Below are 13,647 nucleotides of genomic sequence, written 5' to 3'. Positions count from 1 at the left end.
TTTTTAAGGGTGTCTGATTACGTAGCTGTAAGTTCAGGCCTTTACTGCAGCCCTAACGCTGAAAGTGTAGCTGCTACACGAGCGATTGTGTTGTATAGTGTGTATTGGGCATGGTTCAGATGGCTATGATGGGGGTGGGTGGGGGCTTTTCAGCAGCTCGATTATGGCCACTGATCATGGCCCGGTTGCAAGTCCACAGACCCAAACTCCGTAACATGCATATTAAAAATGCCCCTTCATTGCATCCATCTCAGGCTTTGGATGTTTGTGTAAACGATGGGTTTCTTTCTATAACTGGTCTGAGCTCGCAGATGTGGAAGAGCTCTGCACAGTCTGTTGTCCCCCTACTAATCCTTCTCTTGTCAGTCTGCAGCATCATACCCCTCCTCCCTCACTTATTGGACTGCTTGGATGGGAAGCTGCTGAAAGTTGAAGTTGCTATTTGCCCTGTAATAACTCTTAAAAAGTGTCATGTACTACTTTTATGCAAAAAAAAACCATCGATTGAATGCTTTTGATAACTAACGTTTAATTCCATGAATATTTAAGGTGTCCAGTCCTCGTGCTCCTCCAATAATGCTTCAGGGACACAGTCAAGACGTCACCTCAGTCACTTGGTCTCCCACTGATTTCACTAAGGTTTGTTGTGTAGAATGTTTTTTACTTTTAAGACCAGCACAGTATGTAATGGCGGCAGTCCAGACTTCAGGAAGCACTTGAAAAAATTTTAACATACTTAGCATGGGCAACAGCTGCTATCATATTTTATTATTTTTTTTTTTATGCTCTGCTTTTTGGGAGTGAGTACTTTTAACTGGGGAGCCTACAATTGCCCAAACAGGTTGTTCTCTTGACAAGTTCTTTGACACATGTACGCAGATTAGATATTTTATGGCATGTCAGATTAATGGGTTGTCTCGTGTATTCAGGAGCGCACCACTCCCAGTCTTCCTGCTTGCCGGAGAGGTGCGCACCTGAAGACTGACAAGGCTGGTGATGTGGCTCTGCTGCAGGTCTGACTATGAGCCTTCTGATGCTGCAAGCGGGGACAACATTGGACTAAGGATGTAGTCACATGGCCATATAAATCGGAACGCAATGCTCGGACTGGCTGCAGCTCTCCCCACCCAAGCGTGACAACTGCATAGAAATGCATGAAGCTGTCTTGCTCTGGTCAAGAGCCGACAACCAGTTTGTGTATTGCGGTTCATCCTTGATCCAGTTTATACGTTCATCAGACTGCTCCCTAAGACACATCTATTGATTCAGGCCAGCAGCACTTACAGGCTCTAAAACAAACAACTTGTAAGTTCTAAGCTTCTTGTTGATGAAACCGGCCACCTCTGATAGACCGCAGAGGGGGCCTGGAAACTAGGCCCCAAGCTGTGAACAATAAAATTAAAAATCTCTTGGGTTTTTTTTTTATTTTGTTTTTTTGTTTTGTTTTGTTTTTTTTTTTTTTTGAGAGGATTTTTGTTAAGCGGTAAGTTGCAATGCTGCTGCTTGTTCCAAGCGCTTTGCAACTTTACCCATGTTTAGAAGATGAAGGCACAGTCTCCATGCAGAGGTCCAGCTACAGTAATGCTTCCACAGTGACTAGGCTGGAAACCTCTGGTAGGGCATATATATAATTTTGTAACTGGATTTAATCTTCTAATTTGTATTTGGTTTTCTGCCTGTAGATTGTTACTTGCTCAGATGATAATACTATAAGAATCTGGAGACTGAAGAGGGGAGGCAGCAGTGGTACTGAGGAGGAGAACATGAACAAGGTCGGATGGACTTGTCCAAAAAAAGTTGAATATTCATGTACAGGTGAGCAAAAAAAATCCTTGTGTCTTCATGTAGAAAATATAAGTCAACAGGGTATAGCTCTGCATACCTGCTGAGGGTTGTAGTTGCACATGACTTTGCAAGAACCCACTATGTACTGGGTTACGGAGTGTTATATCCTTTTTTCCTATCCAACAGCACATACAGAATTGTGAATACAGCTCTGAGTTATCAATAGTGTAAAGGCAACTGAATTTTGCTGTCCTACTTATATTATCAGGAAGAGGGGAATCAATGGAGTAATTCTGCATTAATCGTATGTCTTTCATAGTTGATTTTACAGAGATGTATGAAGCTGTAGACTCAGGGGGAAAAAGTGAACAAATTGTAGTGGATTTGCACCACTCAAGGAGGGGGGGTGGGGAATTTTACATTTAAAGGCCCCGTCACACATCGACTCACCAGCGATCCTGACAACGGTATCAACTTGTCAGGATCGCTGGTGAGCTGTCAAACAGGCAGCTTCACCAGTGATCAGCGACGCCGAGCGGGTGCGTCGCTGTGTACTTTAGTTACCAGCGTGCTGATGCAGGGAGCTGGTAACGAAGGTACACATCGGGTTTCTAAGCGGTGCGCATCACTTAGAAACCCGAGGTGTACCTTGGGTACCAGCTTCCTGCATCGGCGCTCTGGTAACTAAGGTACACATCGGGTTTCTAAGTGACTCGCACCGCTTGGAAACCCGACGTTTACCTTGGTTACCAGCGCGCTGGTCGTTGCTCTCCCACCTGTCACACACAGTGATGCGTGCTGGCCAGCGAGAGACCAGCGACCCAAAAAAAGTCCTGACCTTTCAGGAACGATCAGCGATAACCGGCAAGGGGGCCGATAGCTGTCACACACAGCGATCTCGCTAGAGAGATCGCTATGTGTGACGGGGGCTTTAGTCACATTGGTTTAGTAGTCTGAAAGGTAATGCAAGCTTACGGCTGCTAAAATTGTTAAAAATCTAACTTTACTTGTAACTTTTTTTTGTCATCAGGTTCTGTTCATCGCACCCCTGCAAAATCCCGTAAAACACAAAACCCTCTAGTTATGACTTCACCAACGCCAGCCGCCTGTGCCCCAAGTTATGCTGGGGACCTCCCTATTTCTTCTAGCACACCAACATCCCCTTTCTTCCCATTACCGAGGTTGCACACCCCACCAAAACAGAAGGAACAGCTATCTCCCCAGCAGCAGTCTATGTCTAAGCTAACCATTACAAAGTGGGTCACCCGTACACCTAAATTACTCACCCCAATCCCCAAAACCCCATCACCAAGGAAGGCATTTACTCCCATCGAGCAGCACCCCGTAGGGTCTGATTCCAGGGCACCATCAACCCTGGAGAAGAGGGCGAAGAGACGCCTAGCGACGAGCAGTGAGGATGCAGAGCATGAATGCATGACTTGTTGTAATTGCGTGATGGAGCTGGAACCGGGCACGAAGAAGACCAAGGTGAATTTGGAGCTGTGCTCTGCAGAGAAGGATGACTCTACTGATGCAAGGTGTCTAAACCTTGTTGATCTGAGCAAGGATACTGCAGATAGATCAGCTTCTGTAGATGTTCCAGATGGTCCCAATAAATCATCCAGTCTTGCACACTCTGGTCTGCAAGACAAAGAAAACCGCACCCCTGAGAAGAACTGGCTGTCCGCAATGGGGAGCAAGAAAAAATCTGATAAGTCCGCAACACATTGTAAAGTAACACACAGCCCATCAAGTAGCGGAAGCGCGAAAAAGACCCCGACAAGAAGTACAGAAAGCTCGCCCAAATCTGTAAGTATGTCTCCATGTTATATCATGTCTCTTTGCAGATGGAAGATTTTTGAGCATTTTTTCACCTTGAAATTTCTAGTAAGTGTATCTGCTTGGAGCTTATAGAAATATGTGCTACAGGAAAAAAAACAGCTCCGTTTTTTTTTTTTTTTTTTTTTGATGCAGAACTTAAATATCCCGGCAAAGACCGTTCTAGATAATGCTCACTATTTACAATGTCTTACGACACGCTGACGTGGTTGATTGTATATTAAGTCGTCTTATGTGTCCACTCAGGACTTCATTGTTAATCATATACATTTTTTTTTTCTCTTAAATGCCGGCGTTGCTGTCAACATCCTCTGTTATCTGCTATATTAGTGGCTTCTAATCTGCGGCTCTTCAGTGCTGCAAAACTACAACTCCCATTAGGGTGGAGATGCCAGCAGCTATTAATGATACTTTAAATCATGATCACATATAATGCAGCGATATCAAACCTGTGGCTTTCTATATGTTGCAAAATTACAACTCCCAGTGTTTTCTATACTGAATCATTTTCTGATCACAACAAATGTGTTTTCTGTGCGTTTCTCTTCGTGTATAAAATTTTTTTTTTTTTTTTTTCTTTTCTCTCCAGACTTCAGCACCTAGTTCCTCAAGGAAGATTTCCATGTACTTTCCTAAGAAGCCCACAGAGTAACCTAGCGGCCTCTAAGAAGATCTTTCCAGCAGCACCAATGTGGTTCTATATTTCCAATTCACACTTGTGTTCGGCAGCACATGGTGTCACTTGTGAATTGGAAATAATGCGTGTAAGCTGATGTGAAAATCGATTTGCTACTATTATAATAGATATTATATATCTACTCATTATCCTCCATTTATCATCTGGTGGCTGATCAGGAGATTCTATAGTTGTCGCTCACTGATGGGGCATACTGGGAGTTGTAGTTTCCCCCTCACATAGGTGGTTATACACAAAACAAATCCTAGAATTAACTGTTAACTTTCCACTACAGTGCTTTTACCTATGATCAGCAAGATGGGCTAACTTGTCAGAGTGATGGCTGTGTGTCTATGTTCACTTTGGTTAAAATGTTTTTAAGGTATTTGTTTTGTAGAGTTGAGTAACTTTTTACTCCGGTTTTTATTCTTTTTGCCTTTAGTCATTTTCTGCATTGGAATTTCTGTTATTTATTTCTTGTTTTTATCAAATTTTTCTTGTTTAAAAATTTCACTGATGTAAATACAGAGGCATTTTAAAAGCACGAAGTTTGTGGTTTTTTGAAAAGAAATTTGTTAAGTAACATATAAATATAATTTTCTTTATATGGAGCTAGAAAAGCAAGACAACTGTTCAGAAATTGTAAACCACAATCTGACACTACAAACTGGAATAAAGTAAGTCAGTGATCAGGAGAAAAGTGGGGGAAAATAAGTATTTGAAACACTGATTTTGCACATTTTCCCACCTACAAAGAATGGAGAGGTCTGCAATGTTTATCATAGTTACACTTTAACTGTGAGAGACAGAATCTAAAAATAAAATCCAGAAAATTGATTTTTACATAATTAACTTTTATTTTATTGCATGAAATAAGTGTTTTATGCAATAGAAAAACAGAACTTAATATCTGGCACAGATGTTTCCTGCAGTTCTTGACCAAGTTTGCACACACTGCAGCAGAGATTTTGGCCCCCTCCTTTATACAGATCTTCTCCAGATATTTCAGGTTTCGGGGTTGTCGTTGGGCAACATTTAGTTTCCGCTCCCTATAAGATGTTCTGTTGGGTTCCGGTCTGGAGACTGGCTAGACCACTCCAGGTCCTTGAAATGCTTCTTACGGAGCCACCACTTGGTTGTCCTGGCTGTGTTTCGGGTCCTTCTAATGCTGGGAGACCCAGCCATGACCCATGTTCAGTGCTCTTTGTTGGCCAAAGTATGATGATGCATGACCACATCCATCCTCCCTTCAATACGGTGCAGTCGTCCTGTCCCCTTTGCAGAAAAGAGCCCCCCAAAGTATGTGTTCCCCACCATGTTTCACAGTTGGGACACTGTTCTTCAGGTTGTACTCATCCTTCTTCCTCCAAACACTGCAAGTGGAGTTGATACCAAAAAGTTCTATTTTGGTCTCATCTGACCACATGACCACCTCCGATGCCTTCTCTGGATCATGCATATGGTTTTTGGCGGACTTCAAACAGGCCTGGACATGTGCTGGAGCGAACATTTTGATCCATGATGGCATGTTGTGTTACTAGTGGTAATGTTTGAGACTGTGGTCCCAGCTCTCTTCAGGTCATCCACTGTAGTCCAGATTCCTGACCTTTCTCAGAATCCTTATTCTGCATGAAGTATGTAAAAATCATTTAGACCTCTCCAGTCTTTGTCGGTGGGAAAACTGGAAATATCAAATACTTTTTTCCACAGTATCTATAACTAGGAAGCAAGACATAACTTGTTGCAAAAGTAGCAAATGGAGGTCAAAGCAAAAAATGTACCACCAGCTTATTGCCAAAAAGTAGGTGGGGCAAAGACTAAAAAAGACATGGGTATTATCTCCTATCTAAATCAGAAATTCTTTCAATCTAGAATAAGAAATAAGATAATCCTTTAATCGTCCCACCATGGGGAAATTTCAGAATGGCCATCTTTCTGAAAGTAATGGTTTAAAGGTGTGATGGGCATGTCCACCTCTGGGGACAGTTTTGCCTAAATGCATGTACTGGAAGCTGAAAGTCAGTTTTGCAGCGGATTTCTATTAGAACACAACAGATGAGGCTACGGACATCCAAGCTGTTCATTTAGTGAAGAAAAGAGAGTGAGTGACAAACTGTCCCATTGGATGGTCAGAACAAGTTCACTTACGGTTCCCAGTTGACTTGTTCTGCAGCCAGCCATGGTGGCTGCAAAGGCTATAGGGGTGAAAAAAGTGCAAAAAAAAATTTCAAGCCCAAAATTTAAGCAGATACAAGTTGGCCCCCCAAAGTGGCTAATGTATACATTTTTTTTTTTTTTCTAATAAATATCCACTTTAAAAAATTCCTATTCCAGAATTCCTGCGTTGTCATTTTCTGCCTGTAAGGCTAGTTTCACACTAGCGCTTTTGAGCGCAGCGACGGCCTGCGCACGGCTGCCGCTAAGCCCCGCCCCATGCTGCGCCTCCGCCGGTAGCTCCGCATGCCGCTGCATGCGCCCTGCGTCCCCTATCTTTATCACTGGGGGCGCAGGCCTTGCGCAGTATGCGTTTGGCGGCGCATGCGCCTTTTTGACAGTGCGCCGGCGCAACCAAACTGCAGCAGGTTGCGTTTGGCGCAGGTCGGCGCACCGTCAAAAGGACGCATGCGCCGCCAATCGCATACTGCGCACGGCCTGCGCCCCCAGTGATAAAGATAGGGGATGCATGCAGCGTCATGCACCGGTAGGCGGAGCTACCGGTGGAGGCGGGGCTTAGCGGCGGCCGTGCGCAGGCCATCGCTGCGCTCAAAAGCGCTAGTGTGAAACTAGCCTAAGACCACGTCCTACCATTACTGCATGCAGGAACTATTTCTGCGATCCTCTGATCCTGACACATGTCCAAAATGGAGATGTGGTGCTCTTGATTAGCTAACAGCAATTAGGGGTTCAGCATGTGAAGGTGGGCTGCAGTACATCTAAAGTCTGTACTGGGTATGGAGGCTGCAGTCATAAGGGGAATCTCGGCAGGTTTTTGCTTTGTAATCTGAGCGTTGCATGATGGGGCAGAGAGCCTGCTTACAGTGAAGTTGCTTGCTGTCATTTTGATAGTTTTTTTTTTTTTCTCTGCTGCAGATCTAGCAGTGCTCAGAATGCTGAGCCCTGTATATCCCCCAGCTACACCACTGGTCCATTTCTGTGCGTATACAATGTAAACAGAAAGCTGATATTCAGAGTTCACTAGACCACTTTGGATAATTAAGAATGTTAATAAAGCTCAGTTTTTTTTTTTCAACAACATAGCCACTTCCTCCCCTTTTTAGACTTGTGTGCCCACAATGAGTTTTCTTTGACTTTTTGACACTGTATTTTTGCTGTGGCAAAAACTTAGCATCTTACATCTTCAGTAAAGCTGATGAGATTTATAGAAATCTCAAGCTCACTGTACTTTTTTTTTTTTTTTTTTTTTCACCCATAGTCTTGCATAAGTTGTGGAGAAGCCGAAGGTAAAAACTGCATGTGTTTTTCTGCAGGCTACACCTGCCTACTGACAGCAAAGCTATTCAGTTAGTGAGAAAAGTAGTGGAAGAAAAAAACAATTCTTTATTAATGAACATACACACCCAATGAGGCAACATCAACAAACAGAGGGTGGTTTGTGTCCACCTCCCCCCACTGGAGCCTGCGATGGATTTTATGGTAAGTACAAGAATTCTGTTTGCTTCATAGGGGAACAAAAATACCATAGGATGTCCCTAATGAGGGTAACACTATATAGGTGTAAGGCAAATTGCCTCAGCAGATCACCCGAGCAACTGTCCATACTTGCATTCGCCAAAGTGCAAGTTTGAACAGAGGACCATGTAGCAACCTCCCACAGCTTCAAGGACTAGGCCTGATGGTGAAGAGCACAGTAAGCCCCCCACTGCCCGAGTGAAATGAGTTTTGGCCCTCGTGAGGGTGCTTTGTTCTTGGATTTATAGGCTTCCAGGATGGCAGAACAAATCCACCAAGCAGTGGTCACCATAGAGGCGGAAAGATGTCAGTGAGGTTCTTTTGGAATGAAGGAAGCTGTCGTCGTCAGTTAAGTGACGCACTGACCAGTTCAAAATGGTGTAAGGATTTCTCTGCAGGATTAGTAGAAAAGCCGAGGTATGAAAGAACAATCTCTTAAGGTGGAAGAAAGAAACCACCATGCGTAATACAACTATGTCCAGAAGAAGTGCAAAAAAAGGAGAGTGGCAGGACTGGGACACCAGTTTCGATACTTACAGAAGTGATGGCAATCTGGAAAGCCAGAGAGGGAAAATATTGTGGATTGGTTCAAAAGGAGGATACTGAAGAGTGAGAAGAACCAGATTAAGGCCCCAGGAATCCAACGGAGGCAAGTGCGGAGGAATAAAGTGAGTGACACCATGAAGAAAAGTCCTGACTTGAGGTTTTGAAGCCAGGTCCTTCTGAAAAAGAATAGAGCACTGAGACCTGGCTATTGAGACAGATGAGGGCTAAGCCAAGACCTGACTGCAGGAGGGCAAGAATGGAAGGTAGAAAAAAAAAAGTGAGTTTATAAAATTCACACCAGACGAAGAAGGCCTTCAAGATACGATGGCTGCTACAAGATGAGGATGGCGTCTCAGCCTTGATCATGATTTGTACAAAATTACTGCCATAGTTCTAATAGTTAGTTAAATTGAACTTCAAAGAATCTGGGTGGAAGAGTGGACCTTGGGAAAAGGTTTAGTCAATATGGAGTCCTCCATGGAAAATCTGTGAAAAGACTGATCACTTCCTCATGTCATGACAGGAACAGATAAGCAAGAGAAAACTGACCAAGGAATGGCCAGAGCTCTGGATGCTACCACTAGAAGATTGCGAGTAGTGATGAGAGAACGTGATCTGGGGCTAACTGAATGGCTTCAGCATACTCGAAAAATATGAAAATGCGGGAACAAATCTCACAGCTGTTCAACAGATTCAACACATGCATGGATTGCCTGTTTGTTAGCCATTCCCTAAATGTGTTGCAGCTGTCGAATAGCCACGAGACATGCAGAAGCGGGGACACCAAAGACCCTCGGTTAGCATCCGAGCACATTCACTCATCACTAATTGTGAGCTCTGGATACAAACCGAGGCACCCTGTGTTGAGTCTTGATGGCGTCAGGTTGATATCTGAAATGCCCCACTGGAGGCAGATTTGATCGGAGACCGTTAGAGGAGGACTCTTCTGCAGAAGCAGGATGATCCTCTTCTCATCTGTGGTGACCGAGGGGACCCAGAGAGGATGCTTTGGCAGAGGTGCTTGGCCCCTGCTGGGACTGCCTTGGCAACCCAGGGCACAGTGAATGAAGGATAGATGGAGGCAGAGACCAACCCACCGCTTCAAACAAAGACAAAATTGGCTACGGATTCAGTACAGCAGTCGGTGGGGTCCATTAGATACGCTACATCAGAGATTGGTAGAATTGTGGTCTGGGCACCAGAATATCCACTGAAGGAAGGGTGGATTTGCAGGAAATGGAAACAAAATCTCCATGTTTGTGTATGAAAACGTTTCTCGATTTGAGCCTACTCCTTGTCCAGTATGTCACTGAATTTGGAGTGAGCCGGAAAGCATGTGGCAATATATCTGACCCTTCTAAAAGACACAGTCTGCAAATGTTGAGGGATCTGCTGAGGGGTGCGATTCCATTTTTTAACAGGTTCCCCATGAAGCCATACCCATTTTAAAAGGCTAAACTCATTTTGCTAGCCCCGGCTATTTTCACACACATTATCCTTAACCACAAAATAAAAGTAACGGTAATTAAAAGAAAAGGCACTTTACCCTTCTTACACCACCTGTACCTTCATTTATAGTCTCATTGCCTCCTGTCCAGCACACATTGTCCCAGTCACTTCTTTGTATGGTGGATAGTTTTAAAGGGTTTTCTACAAGTTTTGAAAATTAGCACTAAATGAACCTTGAAAGGATGAGAACCTTTGCATCTGTTACCTCGACTGTCTGCTGCAACTAATCTCTAGCCTCAGCAGCAAATATGTGCAAAATAACATCACATCATGACCAGACTACATATTACCTTCACATAGTGACCAAATAATACTACATACAGGGGACAAATTCCACCACACCATGAGCTGACCATATATTACCACCACGTGGTGACCCAATAATACCACATACAAGGGACAAATACCACCACACCATGACCAGACCACATATTACTACATAGTGACCAAATAATACCACATACAGGGGATAAATACCACCAGACCACATATTACCAGCACGTGGTGACCAAATAATACCATATACAAGGGACAAATACCACCACACCATAAGCTGACCACATATTACCACCATGTGGTGACCAAATAGCACATACAAGGAGAATACCACCACACCATGACCAGACCACACATTACAACCACTTAGTGACCAAATAATACCTCCATCCTGGTCTCTATATGTTTCCATCCTGGTCTGACGACGCACATTAAGTTGGAAACTGCTGGCCACTGAACCGGCTCAGGGTGCTGCTTCTTGCTGGTTCGGAGAACTGGCTGCAATTTCAATTATCAGTTCCCTTGAATCGGAGAGAACCCTTGGGTCAGAAAAGATTGTCAACCGTGTCTCTCAGCTTAGAAGCCTAAGAGGAATCCAGGTCTGAATCAAAATGTGCATCCTATACCTGATGTGACTCAGCCTCTGGTAACAAAGATTGTGATGGTGTGTGTAGCCTCAGAGTCATGGAGGGAGATGAAGGCGGGGATGTAGAACTCACTCTAGGCCGCTTGGACTGCTGATGTGCTCTGCCATGCTGGTGCGTAGTAGTCTGACTCACTCTGGAAAGTGGTCGAGATACCTGGTGGAGGGGAGGCAATGGGTAAATGCTCCATGACAGTGGTTAGAGTCTGAGATACCTTGGTCAAATGTGTAACAGACAGAGATTTTTAATGGCCCAGGCCGGAGGGGCTCCTGAGGTGTGGGCAACAGGGTGCAGGAAGCTCACGTCATCATGGGTTAGCCCGACCGGAATTTTTGCTTTACAGGATACGCAAACAAAGTACACAACCAGCAAGGGCTGGAGGGACTAGAGTCTACGTCTTCCTACCCTGGTGACAGGAGCCGGGGAAAAAAAACCAGATCCGCACCAGAGCCATAATGGCGACTGCATTGGAAGAAGAAAAGGTCCTATCATCAATAATAATAATAATCATCTCTGACAAGAATGGACACAGACTGACCCGTGGTAGACTGCTCTCTGTCCTCTGGTTGGGAAAACAGAGAGGCCCATCCTCCTGTTACCCTATCTGAGGAGATGAGATGAAGATTAGATGACCTCTTATTCTACATATAGAGGAAGAGAAAAAAAAAACACAAAATTTTTGAGCTCCAGACCTGTGTCTGCCTCCTAATGACACTAAGCTAAACTGTATAGCTTGGTTGCCAGTAGACAGGTATAGCCTGCTGAGGAAGAGACAATTTTTTTCCTTAGTTGTAATTTTTAGTGTCAGCCTCCAGGTGGCAGCAGTGTACATCCATGGTTTCTGTGTACCCCAATGAAGCAACCAAGGAACACATTCTCACCCTGCATAGTCAGCTACAGTAACTTTTTCTGGTTTGGATGTAAATCCTCAATACCTGGACTCTTACTTTCAGCCTTGCTCAGAATTCTTTTCAGCTGTCTCGTTATCACAATGACTGCTAGTGCCTCTATATAATAATAATCTTTATTTTTATATAGCGCTAACATATTCCGCAGCGCTTTACAGTTTGCACACATTTTCATATACAGTAGATTACACAGGATCCACCATTCACAATAGGTGATGTCAAAACTCACCTCCTCCTCCTGTACAATGACTGATAACATCTCTATATACAGTAGATAACACAGGATCCACCATTCACAATAGGTGATGTCACACCTCTCCTCCTCCTCCTGTAAAATGACTGATAACACCTCTATGTACAGTAGATAACATAGGATACAACATTCAAAATAGGTGATGTCACAGCTCAACTCTTCCTCCTCCTGTACAATGACTGATAACACCTCTATATACAGTAGATAACACAGGATCCACCATTCACAATAGGTGATGTCACAGCTCACCTCTTCCTCCTCCTGTAAAATGACTGATAACAACTCTATGTACAGTAGATAACACAGGATCCACCATTCACAATAGGTGATGTCACAGCTCACCTCTTCCTCCTCCTGTACAATGATCCGTATCCAGTTTGGACCATGTTCATTAAAAGTGATGGAAATGAGTTTTCTTTTTCACATTTCACAGAAATTGAATTTAATCCCCGTTTTTCAGTACATTATGCAGGAAAATGAATGATGTCATTCAAAACTACAATCGCCCCACGTAAAAAACAATCCCTGATATGACGATGGAAAAAAAAATGTAAAAAAAAAAATTATGGTTCCGAAAGTGCAAAAATGAAAAAGCATGCAGTAAATCACCTTCCCTCTCTGGCAATCTCGCCAGTCTTCATTATGACTACCATCACATGACCGCTGCAGCCAATCTGTAGCTTGGCTGCAGCTAGTGATTGGCTAGTGATTACAGCTGTGGCTAGTGACTGGCTGCAGCAGTCACAAGAATGTAGCAAGACCATCGTCACGGCAGGCGACTTACTAGATAGTTAGATGTTCTGTTATTTCATGCCCGCCCGGCTTTCTGGCCAGGTTTGTTAATTTCTTGGACGTTCCCTTTAATTAAATGTCTACGTGCTTTGTATTAAATGCCTTTGTGTGTAACAAGTGAACAGCACCTAGAGCTCTTCCAGCAGCGGTCGGTCGTCTCCGCGCTTGGCGCTGCCAGCGAGCGGCGGTTATTTATATCTCCCCTTGTTGGCGCGCTGCCACTTGTGCACCAGATGGTTAAAGTTTTGTGGAATGCGGTTTATTACTCGACAATACTCGGCTCCTAATTAGCCGTGAATAGGATTGTTCTTATGCGAAGCTCTTGGCTCATGGAGTTACCCGAGGTGCTGGCAACTTGTGAGCCAACTAATCCCATAGGAAATCGCTGCCACTCTGGGTGGGGAGAAAAAATAATACCGCATTATCAAATATTAATTACGACACAGAATCTAGTCTTTGTTTTTGGGAACGTTGATGACGATGAATATGGCGGCTGCAGGGATCTTAGCCAGCTTCTCACTGTGGGCCCGCTTACCTCCGGGCTTTGATTTGCTATTCAGGAATCTGATAAAGTTTTAGGACATCCACTTACGGCGGTGTCACTCATTGGGGGGATTTTTTTCCCTTATTTGTGAGAAAAGTATTTTTTTGCTATCCATTATTTTTTTTTTTTTTTTTTTTTAATTTTCACGGGGCCATTAAGAATGCGATATAAAGTGAGCCCTAATG

General features: G+C 43.8%; 1 protein-coding gene across 1 annotated transcript in view; it reads left to right on the top strand.

The window, feature by feature from the left end:
- Positions 1–4,844, top strand: part of DTL (denticleless E3 ubiquitin protein ligase homolog) — a 32,792-nt gene extending 27,948 nt beyond the window's left edge. Inside the window, exons 12-15 of the mRNA XM_073553392.1 lie at positions 550–639; positions 1,683–1,815; positions 2,816–3,594; positions 4,214–4,844. Of these exons, the coding sequence (XP_073409493.1) occupies positions 550–639; positions 1,683–1,815; positions 2,816–3,594; positions 4,214–4,276 (1,065 nt within the window). The 3' untranslated portion in view covers positions 4,277–4,844. The remainder of the gene's footprint in view (positions 1–549; positions 640–1,682; positions 1,816–2,815; positions 3,595–4,213) is intronic.
- The last annotated feature ends 8,803 nt before the right edge of the window (positions 4,845–13,647 follow it).

This window comes from Dendrobates tinctorius, unplaced genomic scaffold, assembly GCF_039654945.1.
Source record: "Dendrobates tinctorius isolate UK_male_01 unplaced genomic scaffold, ASM3965494v1 ptg000201l, whole genome shotgun sequence".
NCBI lineage: Eukaryota > Metazoa > Chordata > Amphibia > Anura > Dendrobatidae > Dendrobates > Dendrobates tinctorius.
The sequence above is the reverse complement of the archived record's forward strand: the minus strand, read 5'-3'. Positions and strand labels throughout refer to the sequence as shown.